The sequence below is a fragment of the Sorex araneus genome, chromosome X (assembly GCF_027595985.1).
Source record: "Sorex araneus isolate mSorAra2 chromosome X, mSorAra2.pri, whole genome shotgun sequence".
Taxonomy (NCBI): Eukaryota; Metazoa; Chordata; class Mammalia; order Eulipotyphla; family Soricidae; genus Sorex; species Sorex araneus.
In genome coordinates, this window is record NC_073313.1 from 110,993,505 (window position 1) to 111,017,785 (window position 24,281).

Sequence of the window (24,281 nt, forward strand, 5' to 3'; positions counted from 1 at the left end):
TTAGGGCGCATGCCTCGCACTGGGTTAGATTCCTGGCATCATATGATTCCCGCATTGCTAGGTGCAGCCCTGGGGGTCTCCAGCACCTCAGGGGTGTTGTGAATATCTCCTACACTACCAGGGCCTAAATATCACAGTATCCTCAAGAGGATTGCATAGAAGACCGAGAATCACCAGTGGGGGCCCCAGACTACCTAGCACTGCCTGGGAAGTTAAAAAAGGAAAAAAATAAACTCTAAGTGAAGTGCGCTGGGTATTGGTTCTGGTTTCTTTTTCCAATGGTAATTGCATTATTGCATGCTGTCAGAATGCTCGTATTCGGTTGCACTTACAACCAACATCATCCATTATCTGACAGCTAAAAGGGATGAGATAAAACAGTCTTTGGTGACAGTTGATAATAACTGTATGATCTAAGGTTCTAATAATGATGACAGTCCCCAATATAACATCTTTACCCAAAATACACACCCAAGTGTCAGAGGACACACAAAGGCAGCAGAACAAATAGGTAAAATTCAAAATACATAAAGGGGCCGGAACAAATAGAACAGCAGGTAAGGTGCTTCCCTTGCAATGCAGTCGACCTGGGTTTGATCCCTGGCATCTCATGATCCCCAAAACTCACCAGGAACAATTCCTGAGTGCAGAGCCAGGAGTAATCGAAGGGTATATCCCCAAAACAAAACAAGCAAATAACCAAAACCATAGTGCTTGCCTCCTCCGACTCTAAAAAACATGTGGATCATAATATTTCTGGGATTTTTATTAAAGGGCAAGAAATGAAAAAAAAAATGTATCTCCATTCTCATCTCAAAACACTCTGGGCACCAAAACCTGTCATCCACCTCCATTTTGCTTAAGTACAACTCTGAGTTCTCCTATTATATGGAAAGAAAAACCAGAGAGAAGGTAGGATTTCTGGTTTTGAATGACATGAAGACCACACCAGTTTTTAACAAAGCAAAAGTGTCCCACTGGGCAAAGGGCAGATCTGACAATTTCTAAAAGGAAAATGAAAGAATCTCCTTCCCACACAAGAAGGACTCAGGATGCTTATCTTCTAAAGCCAGGATTTCAACCAACTTTCTGTCAGAAACATGATATTTTCTAGAATCAGAACACATATGTTTCTAGAAAGGATATGGAGATCCTTTCTAGAATCAGAAACATTACTTCTTTACATTGCTCCATGAACAAGCACCTAAAACAGAGCTCACTTTAATATTCTTTTTATAATCATCTAATGTATTACCCAGGCTCCCTTTCCAGCTCTTGTCATCCCGCTTCTCTTCCATGATTGGGGTGCCAGTCAAAGTGGAAGAGTGGGAGAGCAACCCTGATCCAGCATTGGAGATGGACATCAGAGACTTTGCTGGTCGCATGGATGATAGCTGTTCTGTCTTACTTGGCTCCTTCCGGGAACGCTGCTGGAGTACTTTGATCATGGCATCCTTCTCAATAATCTGGGCATGAAGGGTTTTAATCCTAGGAGGCAAAGACAGAGAACATATAAAGATGATGTTCTGGTCTTAATGTACTTAAGCTTCTATTATCTTTTCAACCAAGAGGTCTAACTGCTTCTCAATTGCAAGACAAGGAAGAGGATAGTGTTTAGTGCTGTTCTGCATGCCCAAATAGACACAGCAGAGCACCCAGAAGTTGTTTAAACCTTACAAGATGAAGGCAAAGTACTGGTGAAGAAAAGGCTGTATAAAACAAAAATATCTTTTACATCACAAATATTTTCTACATTGATAGTTAAATTTTATGTGTAAAAGACACAATATATTATCTTTTGGTTGTTATTTCAGAGGTTAATATTATAAATTCTTAACAATATTGTTTGATACATCAATTTCTTCCCAAGTTTATTTATAAAAAATTTTTTTTATGTTTCAAACATTTTAGTATGTTGTACTTTCATTTATACACGTATATTTTGATTATTAGTTACATTTTTCTAGGTTGATTCAGATTTACAGTGTTTCATATACACCTTTTCCCAAAATTTCTTTTTCCCCCCAAATTTCTTTCTGTGACTAGTTTTACCATTATTAGAAAAGATTATTCATATGATTTCAACCCTCGTAACTTTGCAAGATCTGTTTTGTGACCTTTGAATAATTGGGTGGAATGCATCTATTAATATTATTATGTATATTAAAATATACCTTTTGTTTGTGTCCTCAAAAAAAGGCTGTATATATGAAATGCTGAACCAATAAAGTAGGTGTTATTATGAAACACTGTCAATGGAAATAATGTTTTCAGTGAGATGAGGGCTCCTATGATGGATCACAATCTTCAAGTAACAAGTAAATATATTCAAGAGACATCATGTGTCTGTAAGAGAAATCAAGTGCCCTACTTCTCAATTTGTGTAGATGTTGTTTCACCCAGCACTCTGCTGTATCACAGAGTTCAGGTGCAGTGCTAGAAAGTGCTCTAGAGTGCAAATGCCAACAATTCAGTTCTGACAGAATGTAAATGAAAAACAGTTACCAAGGTCAAGAGGGAAAGTAATTCTATTTGAAATTCTAGTTAATAAGGTCATTGCATCCTCAGTTATAGACCTGAACAGACTGGTAAGGATGGAGGGGTACGGGGAGTTTATATTATCAAGTTTCCCTGGTCATGAGTAAGGACGTTTGCCCTTCCCTACAAACCTATATTGTCTCTACACCAATGGATCAGATTCAACAGGGTCCTGATCAACATTTTACCTTCCCTCCATGTCAAGGCAACGCTTATTAGCCATCAAGATTTCTTCCTCTTCCTTCTGGATACGAGCTTCCAGGGCTGTGTCATAGCTGGTATTAGGAGAATGGTTGATGATTGTTGTGTCCCTGCAAAGGGAAAAAGCAGTGATGATGAAAAGTCAGAAATATAAATGAATCCTACCGTCTTTCTTAGCCAAGGTTATTCCTGGAAATCCCTAAACTGAAATCAAGTTCATCAGCAACTGTTGACTTCTGGGTGACTTCTGATAAAAGCTTCCAAAATGGACAGACTCATGCTTAGGTCCTAGAAGTTATGAGCCTGAACATAGCTGCAAAGTCAGTTAGGAGTTCTATGAGATGTATGCAGGTTTGCCTTAGAAGCAAAACAGATCTCCACCAAAAATATCCAAAATACTCTGGCAGATAATGCCTTCAAGTTTTTGATCATGGCCAGGCTACGTGAAGATATACATATGCATATTTATATTATTTGTTACACAAAATATCTTTTTATGTTATTCCCATGGTACAAATAAAAGGATAAAGGCTAAGGAGTCAGGGAAAGTACAAAATAGTGACTGCAACAGATTAATATTGCAAACTATATCTGAATATTAAAAACATACTACAGAATATCAAGAGGTTACGTGGTCAGACAGAACTGTGAATGAGTGAGAAGCAAGGCTTTTAGTCAGTGCCAAATGATTGCTATTTAGTGTCCACCTGAAACTCTGAATCATATCAATGAGTCTACCCTCAACTAAGTGACTATTTTCTTGCCAGAGTCCCAATCACATTAGGGACCATCGTGTGCCAGCTAAAAGTGTCTTAGGCCATTAATTTAAAGAGTAAGTAATAAGGACAGGTGGAGGAGGCAAAGAAGGGCAGGGAAAAGTGAGGGAAGAAGAGTGGATCTAGCTTATGAGCACAACTGCTGTCTCAATTGAAGAAATATAAGAATCCTGTATCCTGATAACGCATAAGGCTATTCTTCCTTCATTTACTTCATTTCAAAACTTGCAGAGAAAAGAAAAAGATAATAAAGGAAACTAGATCCTATTTGTGCAATTTGATAGAGGGAAAAACGAGGACCAGAGAGAATACCGATGTTATTATACTGGTTTTAAAGGAAACCAGACAATAGACCTATAAAACAATGAACCGACAACTACTTCATTATACATAAAATGAGAATGAAGATCTCTGGGAGAACTCCAGGCATATTTTCTGATGCCAGCTAGCTAATTATTTTAACATGAGGCTTTGACCAGTGAAGATGAGGGTTAAGGAGACAGGGGGATGAGTTTCCCAAAATGTTTGCAAAACGGAAACAATCTGAACAGTATTAATTGGAGAGAGTGAAGAGAAACAACTATAATGACTCTCAATTTGTTGAAATAAAATATTTCTGCATTTCAAAATTCTATACTTGCTTATAATCCTACTGGGAATGGCCCGGAGATTCCCAAAGTGCCCCAGTGAAAGTAGTATTGCATAGTGTGAGGACCTCACTTCTGACTAAAGATCACATAAGGGTCAAGTCCCATCTTTTCCAAATTCTCTGCCACTAACAGATGGCTACTCATACAGAGAAAAATGGCAATAGTAACTTTACCTTTGCCTCATGGGTTTTGGAGGAAGGAGGACAAAATTAATTATAAGGCACAGTAAGAAACCCTCAACAAAGTTCTGATTTCAAGGGGGAAATAGGGAGAAAAAGAATAACATATAAGAGAGTGCATAAAGAATTTCAGCTCTTGATATAACCCTGGAAGAAATTCCTACAGTGCAGAGTTCCAATGTAATGGCTGAACTTCAGATCCAGGCGATTCTAAAAGGTGCATAATGTCTATGGACACTGGGGAACTGAGCATAAATTTTGTCACTGGGGGATGGAAGGGGGAGCCAATCCTGGCTTCCTGCCACTTTCATTGCATAAAAGACCATTTGGGGACTCAGAGCCCTGCCAGCTAATTGATATGGACACTGAGCTCCTCAGGAATAGAGCCTGAAAATGTGGGGCACTTAGTGAATCCTTATAGAGATGCCAGCAATCCTCCTTCTAGTACACTGTGGTTACTAAGCCAATAACTTCAACAAAAGCAAAAAATAAGTGTTTGAAGGAGCAACTTGATTTTCTGTCTTCTAATACTCTGAAACTACTTTTTCTTTCATCAGGAGAGTTGCTGGGCCTTAAAACAAAACCTGCAGTCCCCAAACTCTGTACCTTTAATTTGAGTTCTCTAACTCAAATTCTTAAAGTACAGATTCTGTTAGTTATTCCTCCAGTAATCTGCCCTTTCTCTGATGAAGCTATCCCTGTATCACATTACTTACATGGTTTTCTAGAATGTCACTCATGATCTCCCAATTAAAACAGTTAGTGGCAAAAAAAAAAGTTAGTGGCCTTTTAACTTCAAGTCTATATTATCCTATCAGTAGCATCCTGTTCTTTATTTAATATGTGAACTCAACTGTGACAGCACCGTGTTTAAAGCTGCCAGAAGTTGCTAGAAAGTACACTTACATGAGTAAGACCCGTCCTTAGCTATAGAAAATGCACAAAGGTAAATAAAATGTAAATAATTAACTATTGCAGCAGTTAAAAGCTTGAACTTTATTCCAATAGGCTCTGGAAACTGTTAAGAGCTCTTTAAGAATGAAATCATGCAGGCCAGATAATTGCATCATCGGCCACGATCCAGAGTCTCATTGTCATTCTCTTCAGAAAGGTAGCATAACATGACACACGCCATAGCCATGCCGCCTGACCCCGCACCGGGCTGTTTCACTGGGACACCCTGGGGTGGGGGGGTGAAGCCTTCCATGCCCCAAGGGAACCGGCCCTGGCAGCCAACAACCTCCAGAACTCAACTGCTGCCAGGCTCACGGCTGCTCCCCACACTCTCAGGCCCAGCCTCACCCACTGAATATGCATTCTTAGACCTGTGGCCACGAGACAACTCATACCTCACACCACCAAAAGTACATTACCACATTTGATGGGGATTAAAGGAGGAGGCAGCCAACCTTAGAGGGAATTATTTTTTTAACAGATACACACACATACACACACACATACACACATGTATATAAGCACACAAGGTCAACCTTTAACAACATGTTAGTGATCTCTTATAGAAGGGCTTAATGGCCCCTGGGTGAAACACAACAATCTTCACACTGTTTCCTCTAAGGAAACTTTTTAGAGCGTTTTTAGCAGTTTTTCATAACAAACAATACAAAATATATTATTTTCGTTCTGCTTTGGGACAGAGTTTGGGGTTCCGAATGGAAACATCTGAAATATGGTGGTGGGAAGGTGTAATGGGAGTGGAATTGGTGTTCAAATATTAAATGTAATCAAATATTGTGAACTATTTTATAAAAAAGAAAGAAAGAATGAATAAAATTATGCAAACTCTGTTTTAGGAAGATAGCATTATCTCTTGCTGAAAGGTGGTGGAGGAATTAAAAGAACAATACCCTAGAATCAGCCAGGCTCAAAGAGAAGTTATTATAATAATCCCAGCAAGTGTTAATGAAAACACAAACCAGTGAAGTGGCAAGGAAAATGGAAATAGGATATAGGAGACAGAACTGTTAGAACTTGAGAAACATTCATATTTAAGTATGAATGTTATGTAAAGGGGAAAAATAAATGCAAACTTGGTTGTGTCTAACTCATATGGCAAGAAAAGATGGCATACCATTCATATTTTGTGGTAAGAAACTGAGAAAACATTTTTGAAGAAATTTTATAATGGGTTATGTTTTTAGATTATATTTGGAGTTAAAGATTCTTATTAATAGCCATGGTATTTTCTAATGAGTTGTTGAAAATTCTTTTGTCCTAGAGATATCAGTTACTGTTCAAAATTATAATATAGTACGAGATGATTAAGGCAGAATGTTAAATGATAAAAGCCGATTGTGAAGGAATAGTTATGTATAACAGGTATGAGCAGAGCGATTCTATTTTCTGCTGTTCTTTCCTTCATTTTCTTCTGAATTTCCTTCACCCAAAATTAAAATGAAATATCACACATTCAGGAAAATAGCAGACTGATTCAGTAACTACAAATTATAAACTGCATGACTGATCAGGTATGTTATCTTTTCAACCTCCTAGCAAAAAAACCCAAGGTTAGGACATTTCCTTTGGTAAAAAATGGTCCCACATCCCCTTTCCAGTGTTAAAGAGTTTCATGACTAATCTTTGAACAAGCACTGAGTACTGACATTTCCTCTGGAGCTAGCAGTTACACATAATTTAGCTTCTAAATCTGCTACAATCTTCTTAACCATCTTTTAGCGTGGCTGGGATTTCCATGTCATTTATTATGACACTGGCATGTAGTGAGATCACCTTTCTAAAAATAAATAAATAAAAAGGCAGATACACTTCAGTCCATTCAAACTCAAGGTGGAGATCATTTTGGTCCATTTAAGATTTATATCGAGGAGATGAGAAATATTTTTTTTAAAACCATAAAATTGCATTTTGGAAAATAAGCAATAGGCACCAGTCTGTCTCTCAAGCACTGTCCTCCCTCAGATTTGACAGGAGAAGGACTACATAAACACCTGAGTGCAGTGTATTATCCCTCAGCTTAAGATACCAAACTCCAAAACAAAACTCTGTCTGTATCACTAACAAGCTATGCTATGTATCACTTTGGATTTTTTTGGCTTCTTTCCTACATGGCAACTATAAATATAGCACTGTAGTACTGTCCTAGCACTGTCGTCCCGTTGTTCATCGATTTGCTCGAGCGGGCAGCAGTAATGTCTCCATTGTAGGACTTGTTGTTACTGTGTTTGGCATACTGAATATGCCACGAGTAGTTTGCCAGGCTCTGCCGAGTGGGAGGGATACTCTCGGTAGCTTGCCGAGCTCTCTGAGAGGGATGGAGGAATCGAACCTGGGCCGGCCGCGTGCAAGGCAAATGCCCTACCCGTTATGCTATCGCTCCACCCAATTATAAATATAGGAGAGAAATTGGCTAAGAGCATTGTCTCTCCTTCAATGTCCAATTATTAATGTTTATAATATGTAAAAGAACATAAAAGAAGCAAAAAAAAGGAAAAGATCCTCCTATCACGTCCTCTCCATTACAAAAAGGAATATGATTGCTTACATTCAATGGACTCAGGGACAAAGAAATGTGGCCCTCATATAGCTTCTTTCTCAAAGGGTAGGGACGGATTTATGTTTAGCATAGCCTTTGGTATAATCTGGATGAGCTAGAGCTATTAATTGGCAGCAACCACTCCACAGTGACATTTCGTTTCCATGGCAATTCTCTAAAGAGGCTTTCACTCCAGGTCTGAGGCTAAATAGAAAAACCTACATACGTAGGTAAAAAAATTCTGTGGTTCTGATGGATGAAGTATACAGACATTCATTTAATCCCCCCTGTAACTATTCTGGCTCCTGAGGAAAACTTGCCTATATGCTTCCAGTGATGTTCACAACAACTTTGAGTTTCAAATTCCCAGCCTTCTTTCCCCACAATGCAGCAGTCACTGCTCAAATCAGATGAAAGAAAACACACTCCAGCATAAACCATGACTGGGGACACTAAAGCAAAAACCCCACACACTGACAATCTATTAATTATGCACCTTTCTGCTCTGCGGTCCACATCCAAGCAATGACTCTACCAGCCAACTACATACCGCTGAGCAGCTACAGTTGCAGCAGCATCCAAAGCAAAATGTCTCATCACATTCTCCTCCAAATACTTCTGCTCCCACTTAGTCATATCAGCTTCTAGGGCAAGGATCCTCTCCTCCTTCTCACGAAGGAGCTCCATCAGGGCAGCGGCGTTGTATTCGGAAACATTTGTGGGCTGAGAGTTGCCCTGGCGCTGTTAAAGGAGAGAGATAACATGAGTCCTCAGGTTAGACAGATGGATGGATGCTGAGTCCCATTTGAAGAGCTCCTACCCTCCGAAGGGGTTACTGCCAACTGATTTTAGTTTGAATCCTCATTCAGAAGAAACGGGTCTTCGGTATTTGCTATCTTGGGCATGAATATGAGGAAAGGAGCTTGGAGGATCAAATGGCCCTGCTGCTCAGTGCTTGAAAACCACCATCCCTGCCTGCCCGCATGGTCCACAACAAAAATGAGATTAAAATTCTACTACTTGTTTTCTCTCTAGCCCCAAACTCGTCACATATCAAACAGCTCTTCTGGGGCTTGGTTTTCTCTTATCCCTCAGATGAAGAAGAGTATGGCAAGATAATTCTAAAGACTGTTCATTTACAATTCTTTAAGTCTATGGACAACATATTCACTTTTTGAAAGATCTATTGTTTCTGGAGTTCATATGAAAATCAAGGCTCCATGGCTTAGAAGCTGGCCTCACACAATAGAGGAAAAGGCATCTCAGATAGAGAAGAGATACCAGGTAAAGTGTGATTCAAGGACCTGCTGGGGATGGGACATGCAGGCTGAAAGTAGACTATAAATCAAACAGGATGGCCACTCAATGCCTCTATTGCAAACCACAACACCCGAAAGGAGAGAGAGAACAAAAAGGAATGCCCTGCCACAGTAGTGGGATGGGGTGGGGGGATGAGGTGGGGAGGTGGGAGGGATACTGGGATCATAAGAGTGGAGAATGGGCACTGGTGGAGGGATGGGTACTTGAGCATTGTATGAATGAAACAAAAGCACGAAAAGTTGTAAGTCTGTAAAAATAAATAAATAAATAAATAAATAAATAAAAATCAAGGTACAATAGGGTGCCAGGAGCAGTAGTATATTGTGTAGGGCATTCACCTTGCACGCGGCTGATCTAAGCTCTCTGCCCAGCATCCCATAGGTCCCCCAAGTACAGTTGGGAGTAATTTCTAAGTGCAGAGCCAGGAGCAAACCCTGTGCACTGCCAGGTGTGGTCCAAGGACCAAAAAGGGGGTACAGGATAATAATAGGCATTAAGGACTTTGCGAAAATAGGGAGCTAAGGAGCATGGTTCAACTTTACTAAGGGGAAGTGCTTTGGTGTAAGGTCAGGTGAGGAAGGAGATGTAAAGATAAACAAGAGATCAGTTTTTGCCTCATGTCAATCACCAACAAATCGATCAAGAACACCTCATTTTCTTCCATTTTTCCATACCTGCTGAATTCTGAGGGATTCCAGTTCCCTCTCCAGTCTTGTCCGTAGACGGTGCTCTAGCTGCTCACGTTTTTCACAGGCTGTTTGGAGCTGAACAAGGGCCTGCTGCATCTTCTCCACCTTATCTACATACACCTGCTTCTTTTTCAGCTGAAAATCCATATTGGCAGAGTTGCAAGAAGGAAGAAAAGAAATTAACAGGCTCAGTTATGTACTTTCCAACCCAGTCTTGCATTTAGATGGCTTCAGGTCTGGTTCAAAAACAGAACGAATGGTGAGAAGTTCCTTCATGCTGCTTTTTGTTACAATTTAGACACAGTAGGAAGGATAAGAATTTGGGGCCTCATCCTCCTGTTTCTCCATCTCTGTTTACCTGAAGTCTGTTTTCAACATCAAGTATTCTTGGATAGCAAGGATTCTTAGATACAAGGATTCTACTCAAGGAGATCTTTACCTCACTCTGTTTCACTATAAAGTGGTATATTCTAGGGAAAAGTGGATCCTAGTTTGGTAACTGGAGTGGATTAATGCAAAATCATACAGATAGGGGTGAGAAAGAAAGCTCCAAGAGCTAGGTACATGCTTTCTATGTGGGAAGCCCAAGAATCAAATGAGAAGTAGCCACCCCCCCACCCCCCAGCAGTACTGGGTGTGCATAACAAAGAAACAATAAATGAAAGTAAATAAAAAACAGGGAGTACTTCTCTTGTAAGAAAAGTTTAACCTGGTATGAAAAGAAGGCCCACTCCTCTCCATGTGAGAAGAAAAAGAGTTGTCAGTTGCTAGAGGTATAAGCATACCAGCATTCTAGCTCTGAAGAAAGTGCTCCTGATTATCCAACAGAGCCATCACTGCTCTCCTGAACATTTCCTGCTACTCAAAATTAAAGCTATATGGAAAGGTACAAAAAATGTTCTGTCTCCTCATGGACCAGCACTGCCCTGAGAGTTCTTTTGTTAAACCGACAGGTTAAGAAGATGTAATAAACATGCATAATGGAATATGACTCAACTATAAAGATAAGATCCTGGAGTCAGGGCTATAGTACAGCCTTTAGGGTCTTTTCTTGTACACAGCTGATCCGAGTTCAATCCCTGGCACCCAAAGTGGTCTCCAGAGTACACCAGAAGTAATTCCTGAGCACAGAGCTCGGAGTAGGTCCTGGGAACGACTGGGTGTGGCCCAAACACCTTCCCAAGCTAAAATATCTTTTTCAATAACATGCATCTATCTAGAGGTTATTATGCAAAGTAAAATAACCTATCTAGAGCTTATCATGCTAACTTGGATGAATAAAGATAAATACCATATGATTTCACTCATAATACAAGGATAAATAAAAAATACAAAACCAAAACCAAACCGTACTCTTAAACAATAAGGACAGAATGGCAGAATGGTGGCTACCAGATGGGAAGGAAAAGTAGGGTGGGTAAACTGGGAAAAAGGGATCACCTGCATCATGATGGATGGAAACTACAATTCTGGTAGTTAACATGCTGATTTATAAGTTTGGACACCTAAAACCTCTGATGTTATACACCAGGTACTTCAATTGAAAAAGAAAAAGAACACAAGGTGTTTGTAATTTCTGTAGATTCCTGAAATTGATAAAAGTGAAATATAACCTCTTAATTTCCATTCTGGAAATCTGAAAGATCCCTAAAACCTCAAACCAATGAATCCAATTCAGCCTAAATAACTTAAAAACGATATTTCTTCTGTGCAAGCCTATGCTCCATATCCAAAAGTAAGTAAAAGCACAATGGGACCAAGAATGTATGTTTTTTGTGCCTTATAACTTACAAGTAAAAATCTCACCTCTATGGCAATGAAAGACTGAATAGAATATAAATCACCTTAAAGAACAGATAAGAGGAACAGCAAAGGCGGCCCAAAGCACTGGAATGCTCCTTTGTAAGCAGGAGCCCTGGGTTCAATCCCGGGCACCACATGGTCCGCTGAGCACAGAGCAACTCCTAAGAAGCATGCTGACTGTAGCTCCCAAACTAAAATATACAAATAAACTAAAAATAAAGAATCGGTGTTGAAGAGATAGTTCAATAAGCCGGAGCACAAGCTTTGTATATATGTAGCCTGACAAATAATATCTGGCCAGACACTAAGGCACTTGTCTGGCATGTGATTTATACTGTCTGGATCCCTGGAACTGCATATGGTTCCCCAAACACTACCAGGAGTGATCCATGAGCAGAGTCAGGAGTAAGCCCTCTGCACAGCCAGGTAAGGCCCAAAAGTTAGGGAATAAAATAAAATGTAATAAAAATGAATTGTAAATAAAGAAAAGACAGGGCATACATACCTTCAATCTGACAAGGAAAAGGCTTTCTTGTTAATGAACAAGCAGATTATGTTTTTTCTACTATTTTCCAGATGCCTCTCTTGCTAATCAAAATCAACTCATGAACTTCTCCAAAGCATAAATCCACCCAAATTAGTCCCATCTACTGCCATCATTTTATGGACGCTGAAGTTAGGAATACTTTCACCATTGATATCTAAATATGGAAATATGGTCAGCAGTTTGGTTGAAGGAACATTCAGAAATTTCATTCAACTCTACTTTTTTTTTTCACTCATCACAGGTGACATAAAGTATATTTATTTAAATATGCAGTAGTTCCAATGTATTTATTTTCTGCAACTGTAGGAAATATTAGTATTCGATATTAAGTGTGTGTACAAATCACTGACACTGTATCACTGTCATCCCATTGCTCATCGATTTGCTCGAGCAGACACCAGTAATGTCTCCATTGTGAGATTTGTTACTGTTTTTTTCTTTTTTTTAATTTTTTATTAGTGAATCACAACTCTAGTTTTTGCTTGTTTTGACATAAGACCCAGCAGTGCTTGGAGTTTCTCTAAACACGGTGTTTAACAATGGCTACCAAGAGTGCTCAAGGTGCCATGCAATTCTGAGAATCGAGCATGGGCTTCCCACAAGCACAGCAAGTGTTGGACCACTGAGCTATATCCCTGACCCCTCAAGTTTTCAACAAACTCCGAAGCCCTTGAGCATTCTTGGTTGATAGTGGCAATTCAGTTCACTAACATTACCCATGCAAGTTTAGCTAGGCCAACTCAGAAGACCAAACCGACTCTCTCTTTGCAGAAATTAGGTAACACCTGATTAGTAATGAGTCCAAATCACTGCTATATGTAATCCCAGACAGCAATGGCATTGGTGATGCAGAAGCTCGTTTTTTTAAGTGCACCTCCCAAAAGTAAAATTACCAAAACTTCTCTAAGTGGAAGAAAAATCTCTTTTTCCATTAGATCCATGTTATGTTTTACATAGGTGACAGGGGACATGAAACTTAAAAACAAATTTTCTGTATTTTTCACATCTCTTTTATTTCAAGCGCTAGTTCAATCTAGCCTAGTAAACCATTTAAGTTTTAAATCTAGATGTTCATTAGATATTTTCCTAGGAAATAAAACAAAAAAATATCATTCTCTAACTCTCCATAGGTTTAAACCTTTGTTTCCTGGTACTGTGCCTATATAAACAACTTTCACTAGAACAATCAAAACCTTTAGGCAACTGATGTCTTCTGCCTTCCTATTTGCTAAGCTTTGAGTAACTGAAAAACAAAAACTATCTTCTGTACTTCACCTTTTAAGTTCTATAATCCCCAAGAACTATTTCAAGTCAAATGCACGGATTTGTGAATCATTCTAAAAAAACCCTGGGGAGCAGTGCAATGTTAATGCAGAGAGTGTTAACTGTAATTACTGAGGCTTATAGCAGTTAAATATACTTAAAGGCAAGTAAACATAGAAAATATGCAGTTTTGGCCTTTATGTAAATTATTGCAATGTGAAGTCAGAAAACTGAAAAAAATAAGCCATCCAGGGCCAGCTAGGTTTATCTTTCTTGAGAAGACCTCTATGCCTTTACAAGAAAGGATCCCTGGGGGGAAAAGTCACGAGTCAACTCTCTGGAAGGGAAAAACTATGCAGACCTAGGAAGCTTTCTGAGTTGGTTTGCAATAGGAGCACAGGTGAGATAACTTCCAGAAAACAGATAAACAAATTTCTATTATATTTGCCACTAGGATGATTCATCAGAAGGTTCCAAGACCACCGTTGTCATAACTCTCCAAGTTCTTTCAAATGTAGGAACAGCTTGCCCATAAATACCAGGATCACCTGATAAACGCTTACTCCTTAGGTAAGTTATGACAGAAATAGAATATAAGTGAAATCAATGAAGTCAGCTGTCTTCTAAGTACTATACTATATGTCTTCTAGGTCTCATCTATAATATGCAGACAGCACTGAGTTTATATATGTCTATTAGCTCCTCTTCTATGTTGGACTCTCTATATAGTTTCAATTTTACCCACACCTTGATACATCTCCTTTTATCTCCTGTGTTAAGCTTTTCAATTATTAGAATGGCAATTATGACATCATGGAAACTGGACTTTACTTTCCGGTATTATTATAAATATCAGTTGTTCTTTTGTTCTGTTTGTTTTCCTGACCACATCCAGCTGTGCTTAAGGCTTACTCATGGCTCACAGGTTCAGGGATCGGATCAGTCCTGACAGTACTCGGAGTTGGGGCAATATGTAGTGCTGGGGATTAGGGATTAAACCAGGACGTCCCTCAATTGTTCTTAAGTGGAGAGGCCATAATGTAAAATCCTTAAAATCATAAGCTCTGGTCCAAGACCATCCCAGGCCAAATCTTCTCTGCCACTCATTAGTTATGCAACCTTAGGCTAAGCTCCTCATTAATCAAGCTTTTCATCAATCGCATGGATATGATGATAATGGATCTACTTTTATGAATGAAGATCAAATGAGAATAAATGAAGTGCTCAGTCAGGTGTCATGCACAAAAATCACTCAGGGTTTTTCTTTATTTTAGAAAAAGTTAATGCCAAGTTATGTATCTTATAGCCTTCTCCACTTTGAACACTTAACTCTACATAGATTCTCAAAATATAATAGTATCTCTAATAGTCCTATCATTGGTATTTGGGCGGGCCATGGAGGCACACATGATAGTACTCAGGAGGCGATGCCCTGCTCAGTGTTCGAGGCCACTCACAGCAGTGCTTGGAGGAGTATGTGGTCATGGGGATCAAACCTTGACCTCCAGCATATAAAGCAAGGGCTCCAAACCATAAAATTATTTCTGTGGCCCAAATTTTCTTATCAATGTCAACTTGAAATATGAAAAACTCAGCCCCCCATCTAACTAAGAAGACATGCAACACCAGCCTTTTAACACTTTATGTAATAAAACAGTAAAGCAAGAGAGATAATACAAAGGGCAGGGTGCTTGCCTTGCATGTGGAAAACCCAGGCTATACGGTCCTCTGAACCCCAATAGGACTGATCCCTGAGCTCAGTGCCAGAAGTAAGCCCTGAGCACCACTGGGTATAGCCCCAAAACAAAAATTAAAATAAAATAATAAAACTTGATAGATATTTTAATGGTGCAAGGTCACTCACTACAAATAAAATTAGAAGGGCATACTGTCTCAAAATTATCTGATGCGAGGAGAGGGGTCAAGTGAATACTTCCACTTTGTAAAAAAGAAATATTTTACTTTGATTAGAGTACTATTTAAATTAAGTTCCAGAGTGGGAGGGGTAGGTGTCAGATGGGGAGGAATAAGTGAACTAGATGTGACATAACACAGGAGAGTGTTGGATTGTCTTGGGTGAAGGAGCAGTAACTCTTTTCATCATAAACATTTATCAATTATAGCCAAGTTACCTAAACTAAAATTTAAAATCATTAATAAATTAAAAAGCATACAAATAAGAAATAAGATTAATTAGGAGTAATCATTTCCTTGCAAGCATCACAAGTATATCAAGAAATTTTTACCTGACATCAAAATGAGAAATAAGGGAAAAAAGGTTATAGAGGTAGGCAAACTAGGATTCTCATCATAGGATCATTCTTAATAGTAACTTGCTTCCTGTACTCACCCTCAGAGGCACCAATTATTAAAAATGAAGGGGGTTGTTAAAAAAATCAGAAAACCATGGTAACTTTGGCACCATCAGCTTCTCACAACTGGCATTTCAGCATGGTTAAACAACTTAAAGTTCTTGAAGACCCTATGGTGGTCACCACTCATTGCTTTTGAAGATGGTGTCCTCTCTCTCTCAGGAAGGTCTTTCCCACCAGTTTTAAGAAGGTTAAAAACAACATTGGGCTAAGACAGATGGTCTCAAATCATCTATAATAATCTTTCCAATCCCAACTATTTTATGAATGTAAGAAAAACCTTTGACTTTCATAACTCACCAATAACTAGCAGGGTTAAACAAAATGAGATGATGGAATTGTGTATGGGGAAGGATTCTTGGAGGCAAAAAAGAAGTAAATTCTTGCTGCTTTTTTTGTGTATGAACATGTATGCATCAGAATATATCATATCTGGGGCTGGAGCAATAGCACAGCGGGTAGGGCATTTGCCTTGCATGCGGCCGACCTGGGTTCGACTCCCAGCATCCCATATGATCCCCTGAGCACTGCCAGGAGTAATTCCTGAGTGCAGAGCCAGGAGTAACCCCTGGGCATCGCCCGGTGTGACCCAAAAAGAAAAAAAAGAATATATCATATCTGTACTTTCTTTGGGATCTGTTTCTTTTTGTGTTCAGTGTTCAAGAAAATTAACATTGCTTGTAAAGTACTCAAAGCCAAGGAAGTGGCTTGGACTAGAGCCCAGTACCCATGGACCCCTAGAAAAAATCAGGTAAGTCCATTATTTGAACCAAATTCTCATGCCCAGAGAGTAGCACAATGAAAGTGCATGGTCATGAATTCAAAGCATATGGTCTTGAATTCAAATCCCCAGTGTGTCACCACATGTGCAAAGCTTAATCCTGGCAGCTTCATTGTTTGAGCCTGGCAGCTTTGTTCTCTGCAATTCCCAGCACTGCAAGCAATTTCTGACTGCGCTATAGCCAGGTGTGTGTATGCACCATTAAAAGGGGTGACAGCCTTGGCAATCACCACAATGAAAACATGTATGAGTGTCATGGCCAGGAAATGTGACTCCCCTGGGAAGCACCCATGAAAGTACTGCAACAATATCTGGTGAACAGCACAATCATAATGCATGTGCCTCAATTGAGAGTGTGCACATGTGTGCAAGCATCACAACTAAAGCTGTATAAACCTTAGTGAGCACCACAGCCGGGAATCCAACCTCATGTATGACCCTTGATGAGCAACACAATTTAAAAAACTGTGTGAATACCACAACCAGATATGTGTGCAATCCCCCAGTACTACCAACAGAGAAGAATAAGAAAGAATAAAAATTAAGATGAATTTCCCTTGGATATTCAGTGAACTGAAAGAACATTTCCTTACTAAATGCCAGTTTTCAAAAACCTGGCAAAATCCCCTTCCCTCATTTACACCTCATATGTTCTTTTAGTATGCTTCCTTAAATCATCTACAGCTTTTGCTTGGACGTTTTAGACACACATTTCTCTTTGCTCATACCTCCCACTCTCTGTAAGACCCTAAAGGTCCTCTCTATAATAATTTATTCTTTTTTCTCTTGTCTATTCCACTACTTGTCCAGTAGGAGAATTCGTGTGTGGACACTTTCATTCAGCCAACAGATACTGGACGCAAATCCTATCTGAGAGCAGCAATGACGCAACTGAAAATAAGAAAAAGTTCCTTCCCCATTGGAGGATAGTAACCCCTAAGTCATTTAAGGGTAGGGTCCTTGTAATTTCCTTCATATCTCTATTTATGTTTCAGTGTTCATTGTATGACTAGTAACCAGTCAGTACTAATTGTGGAATACAAGAACAAAGATGAACAGAACAGGACATAGCAATAACACAGAAAATATATAAACGAACACATATTCATGAAAATTTACTTTGCCTAGCAAATGAAGACAAGAGTTTTAACTTATTCCTATTTCAATATAATTGTTTAAGGGAAATCATAGAATTGGAAGAACAGCAGAAAGGCAAACTCTGGAAGAAAAGGGAAACTCTTGAATTAAATTAATTATATTTTCCACTGTACTTCTGCAGTAATCTGACCACATTCCCAGGCATTTGGCACATCTCAACACCGTTCTGACTAAGGAAAATCTGATCCCTGTAAGTGAATACTAAGTTAGAGCATCTCTTCCCTCCTTCCAACAACTGTGGATGTCTTTCCAAAGAAATAAGGAGCGGGCTAGTGTTGGGCCACACCTGGCAGTGCTCAGGGGCTATTCCCAGCTCTGCACTCATGGATCACTGCCCATTGTGCTAGGGGCACCATATGCAATGTCAAAGTATAACTGAGGTCGGCTGCATGCAAGGCAAGTACCTTACTCTATGTACTATTTCTCTGGTTCCAAAATTAATTTTTTCATCCAGTAACTTTAATCACTATTATTAAATTTTTATTAAATATTCAGGTACTGTGATTTACCCAATTACTCATAGTTGATTTTAAAAACTATTTTTTAAATAATGGGTATATACGAACAATATTTCTGAGGCTCTCCAAACTACCCATTCCTCTCAGCTGTTTGCAAGGAAATAAATTAACACTTATCAAACTCCTCTACTCACTGATACATGATGAAACATTTTGGAAAGAAGTCTGGGTTTTCTTTTAGGTTTATCATAAATAATAAAATGCATTCTGTCTATGAAGTAACTTCCTATTCTATCTTAAACGTGTGTGTCAGACTTAACAAGGTTGATAGAGGACAGAATAATAAATTTGGAAATATTTATGAAAGCTTAAAAAGTACATTTGGCATGTAGGAAAGGATAGGTCGAACACAAGATTATTAGTGCAATAAAATTGATGGATATATATCATTATACAGCTGTCTAGACCAAGAGAATGCCACACTAAAAATAAACCCAAATATGAACTGTGAGCTCTGAAGTGACTATAATGTGTCAGTACAGACTCATCAATTTTAAGAAATAGCCTTATCTGGTAGAGGGGGAGAGCTGCTGAAACTGGAAAAGTCTATGCATTTGTGAGGGTAGAGAAATCTTAATGCACCTTGCCTTACATTTTGCTGTGAACCTAAAACTGCTTGAAAAATAAACTCCATAAATAATAAAAAATATAAACAGAAGGCTATGGATTTTGACATAAGACAATTAATACCAGCTGCATGAACCCCAACATAGCCACATAATCCATGGCTAAAGGTCTTTGAAATTAAAACAAGGCATTCCGTTCAGTGCCACAAAGGATATCCTTTATTGTGTCTGATTTTCTTCTTTCATTCTATTGTCCACAATTCCAAACACTGACTGTGTCAATAATGTCACAATTAAAACATAATTCCTTTTTGCTCCTCTTTGCAAAACTAGTAAATTGCTCCATGACCCTTCAGTGATTTCCATTTGATTCAGTTGAGCCTTACTCTGGAGTCCCTTCTCTAAGGCAAAGTTCCCTCTCAAGTAATTTGGTAACACTACCCTCGTATTAGTAAGCTGCCTCTGACCACTGCCAAGAGACTGTGGTTCACTGGTGGATATTAAAAACTGAAGTGTATAGGCCCAGAGAGACAGTACAAGAGGTAAGGTACTTGCCTTGCATGTATTTAACCTCATCTGGAATCCCGGGCACAACCTATGGTACCTCAAGTAATGTCAGGGGTCACACCTGAGTGCAGAGCCAGGAATAGCCTCTGAGCTCCACTGGGCATGACCCCAAAACAAAAATAACACTAAAGAGTAGAAAATCAGCTCTAGAAACTTGCTACTAAGGAAACAGAACTCCTGATACAAAGATTCAGGAAATAGAGAAAATAAACAATCTGGAAATTTCAAAAGTCCCAATCATAGGAAAAATGAAAAAACTGAGCTCTGCTTCTATTTGGAGTAGGAACATAATTATACTCGGCAGAGTAACACTTTACAGAAAGCACATTTTAACAAATATGGGAAATGTTATTGCAAATGAAATGCTCTTCAAGTAAATTCAGAAAATTCTTCAAACACAATAGAAAATGGTGGATATGTATTTCATCTAAACTTCTATCAGTACTACAAAGCCATGATTCATATCCTGAGATCCTTCATCCACATTTTAAATCCATTATAATCACTGTACTCACTTTGCCTATATCAACAAAATCTCATCTTTGAAGATTGTATTTTGTATTGGACTTATAAATGTCTAAGCCTAGGTCATCTGCTTCTAATATTATGAAAGGGGTAGACAACTTTTGATATTGTGTGTGTCAGCAGAAAATCAGAAATCTCTAAAAAGATAAATGAGTAGCAAGGAACCTGACAATAAGAGAAAATATGAGACTTGAGGAACGATGGTAGAACTGAAGTGAAACAATATGAATTTAATCTTGGAGATTTGAGTAGAGTGGCAAGAGGATTCTGGAAAATTTATTGCCACCATCACAACAATCGCTAAATCATCAGTAGCCACTGCAGTTCATTAAAGGCTAACATTTAGGCCCCTATTTTCCTGAATCTCTAGCTGTTATTTTAGGCTAAAGCCAAAGAGTAAGACTCACTGACTTTGCCCCTTTCCTGTGTATTCTGCTTAGTACATAGCCCACCCGCAGCATCTTACCTCTTTGATCTTGCCAGAGACTTTTTCCCACCATCCATGAAACAATTACCCAAGCAGTGGCTCAGCTCTGGATCACCATAAGACAGCAGCCAGCCAGAAGCCTGGGCAGCCTTGAACCTTGTGAATAGATGTGCCAGACATCTGTCAAAATTCTCCAGTGAGGTCAAATTAGTGGGGGTAGGGGGAGTTTTCTTTGAATGGGAGAATACCATGGTTGCTGTAGAACACAGAGTTCTTTTGACTTGGAGTTTAATGAGCCTTCCCTTCAATAGGACCTACGTGTGCTGAAAGATAAGGGCAAATATGGAAAGACACCATTTACCTTGGCTGACTGCCTTCTGCATAGGCTGCAGATTGGTAGAAAGATCTAGATGACAGTGATTCAACAAGATAACAACATGACTGCTTGTCACTGAGAGTGCCATATCCTACTCAGAAAGATAATCCTCTGGATATTAACAGAGCAGGGACCAGGAGAGAATATGTGCTTAACTTCGAAGAAGAATGAAGTTATGATTGACTGCAGAAGAAGAAAGTTCTCCATAAGCCTGAGCACCGTTTCTGCATAAAGTTTAAAGTAGAAAGTCTTGGACAAGAGACTTAACAGTATTAGGAAAGTGAACTGGAATTCAGAAAAAAAAAATCAAGTAATTAGTGGAAAGAAAGATACACGTGTAAGAGGCTTCAGACCACTAAAGTAAAATAATCTCTTCATGAACATCTATCTTGATGCAATGTGAGATAGTTCTTGAGTTACTGTGTACTTATCATGTCCAACAGATAAAGAGACACATAGTCAATTCATGAATACCTTTTGGCTTAGAAATGATCACTAGTTTTGTGAAGGAATTACAGAGAAGACTGATTCCTTGCTTGATTAGCAACACAGCTATCTATTCACCTTACATAACTTCCTAATGTTCTATACTTTATTTTTTACCAAGAAAGACAAGACATAAATAAGGGTTGGTCACAACAGAAAGATCAATTTCAATTCCTCATCCCTATCTATAATATGGGGAAAGAGTATTTTGATTTGAATGTTACATTAGCAATAGGAAAAGCATCACCCTAAAGCAAATCCAGCTATTGCAGGTTAAACAATAATGAAAACAAGAATCAGTTTATTTTTTCTGAGACATGGTATTAAGCCCCTGTATATACTAGATGTGATCTGCTTGAGATGCTGGAAGACATTATCCAGCTTCTGAGATTCTATTTGCTCTTCCCCTTTCAAATGTTCTACATCTTTTTAGCAACAACCAAGTATTTCCCAAATATTTGACTCCATACAAAGGTATAAATAGGATCAGGACTAAAATAATGAGTAATAACTTATGAGTTCATCTGAGAACTGACCACTATATACCACTATTCCAAGGCCAAGGTGTGTCTTGCCTTGCATGTGTAAAACCCTAAGTTAAACCCCTGGCAACACATGTACCCCCGCCCCAAAACCCAGTTCAACATCTAGAACTTCTTCAAATTATTGATAATAGTTTGGATCAAAGTCCTGGGATAGTTATTAGTTTTGGATGTAGTTGGAAATAGTTCATAGTTGTGAGCAGATGCCTGGAAAAATGCTAAAAATCTCTGGAACAAATGTCCAGAAAAGTCTTAGAAGTCTGCAGTCAGGAGCTGGAAACTTCTAAGTGAAGGTTAACTGGGTAGAAACTCCTATCATTATCCTCACTATACTTGCATATTCCTTTATTATTAATAACTGGTTACCATTTAAACCTTAAAGACTACACCCAATGTGGATGCAGTCTTCATCCCAACCTAAAGTGACAGGCTTCCTGGTGAAACCGTGAGGCTGTATATGCGTCTCAGTCTCAAAGCAGTCTGACAAAGCATCCCATTATCTGCTGGAAAACAAAAGGGACTAATGAGTAAGTAATTTTTAATTAAGATAAGCTGAGCTGGACTAGAAAGATAGTACAGGGGTTAAGACACTTGTCTTACATCCCAGTGACCTTGTTTTGAATCCCTGGCACCAGGAGTGACCCCTGAACACAGATCCAGGAGTGAGTCTTAAGTACACCCAGGTGTGGTCCAAAAACACAAAAAAAATAAAAGAAAAGAAAAAGAAAATATGCTGCACTTACTGAAATCTTACTGCGCTTACTTAAATCTGAACATTTGCCCACACTTCTTTTTGGGAGTTAAACCAAAGGATGATTAAGACAGGGAGATAAGCAGCATAAGCAGCAGGATCAAGGGAATGAAGAGTCATGAGGTTCCACTTTGAATCCTGGCTCTATCCAAGAATTACCATGTGACCACCACCAAGCTACTTCTCAGCAAGGTCTCCTGCTCTGAAAGAATGCAGTCTTTTCCCTCATGCTTCAGCACCCTGTGATTCATGTACAAAAGGAGGAAGAGAACACATAAGGTATCACCAAAGGCTAATGGGAGTTCTAAGATCCTTAGACTGGACACCAGGTAAATACCAGTATTTCTCATTTTCATTAAAGCAACTTAGTATTATTTCTTATACTCAGAACCAATAAAGGACAGTAACATGATTTTACTGAGCCCGTGTTTTCACAATTAAATCAAGTTGAGGACATCATAGACTAGATGGCATTTGCCTGGTGGAAAAGTATCAACTCAAAACCCAATTCCAACAAGCATCTTAATACTCCCCCCCCAGATAATCATCTGGTGGGGTAAGAAAAGACAGATGGGAAGTAACAGGTAGGGATCAAGTGCCTCGAGATCATCAGTGGTGAAGAATTGTCATATAGGTATATACATGTGGAATATGTATATATGTATACATATAAACTACAGAGCCACCTACAAGCATGAAATCTGAACTGCAACAACTAAACTTGAAAATGTGTCTGCCAAGGAAGGAGACTGGGGTTAGAAGCAGACCTGGGGACGTTGGTAGGGGAAAGTCAACATTGGTGATGTGATTGGTATCCCTGAAATTCAACTATGAATAACTCTGTAAAGCACGATGCCTTAATGATATAAAAAAATCATAGGATCATCCCTAAGTTCGGAGATCTTTAGGAACTAGAAGCATTCTTATTAGAGGAAACAGGCGGTAACAATAGGGGAGCATATTGCCTACACATGTTGAGTTAGTCACTAAATAATCTTTTGGCCTAACACTTATGAAATTTTCAATTCATTATAATGAAAGGTGATTTTTTTATGTAAAGATAATTCAAATTTAGAATAGATAAGTCAGTGAGATGAAAGATTCTCTTGCTAACATATTTCAGCATCAGTGTTTGCTAGAATACACCCATCTCATGAAGTCCAAAACATCTAAGAATTAGTAGTATTCCAGTACAATGACAATAGACATACAAAATTAATCACAGGCCAGAAGCAAAGTTCCTTATATTTTACATGTGCATAGTTTACTGTTGCAACTAAGAAACAACTGTAGCAAAACTAATCAGGTACATATCATATGTTTAGAAGTTTGAGGGGCTTACACACAAATAAGTGAAAACTTCACCATTTGTCCAAGGAAAGCTCTATTCTTATACACAAATCAGTGACAACTTTACCACATCATGTACCTACATTCCCAAACCTCAACACTAATCAAGGTGATAGCTCTGACCTGTGATAAATGATAAAACTGCCTGAAGTTCCATACTATTATAGATTCCCCAAAACCATCTCTGTTCAAAAGCAAATCTGCATATTAAACTCATAAAACAGAGGTACAGTCAACAGATTAATTTTTTATTTAATTTAGAAAGGGATCACTAAGAATAAAGGGGCTGAAGCAATTGTACAGCAGGTAGGGCGTTTGCTTTGCACATGGTCAACCCAGCTTTGATCCCTGTTATCCCACATGGTCCTCTGAGCACCACCAGGAG

At 38.8% G+C, this 24,281-nt stretch overlaps 1 protein-coding gene across 3 annotated transcripts in view; it reads right to left on the reverse strand.

Annotated features, from left to right (window-relative positions):
* Positions 1 to 24,281, reverse strand: part of AMOT (angiomotin) — a 72,631-nt gene that overhangs the window by 5,434 nt on the left and 42,916 nt on the right. For all 3 annotated transcript variants that reach the window (XM_055121029.1, XM_055121028.1, XM_055121030.1), the window contains 4 exons: positions 9,850 to 9,999; positions 8,406 to 8,596; positions 2,727 to 2,849; positions 1,256 to 1,488 (listed from right to left, as the gene is read on the reverse strand). In XM_055121029.1, the coding sequence (XP_054977004.1) occupies positions 1,256 to 1,488; positions 2,727 to 2,849; positions 8,406 to 8,596; positions 9,850 to 9,999 (697 nt within the window). The remainder of the gene's footprint in view (positions 1 to 1,255; positions 1,489 to 2,726; positions 2,850 to 8,405; positions 8,597 to 9,849; positions 10,000 to 24,281) is intronic.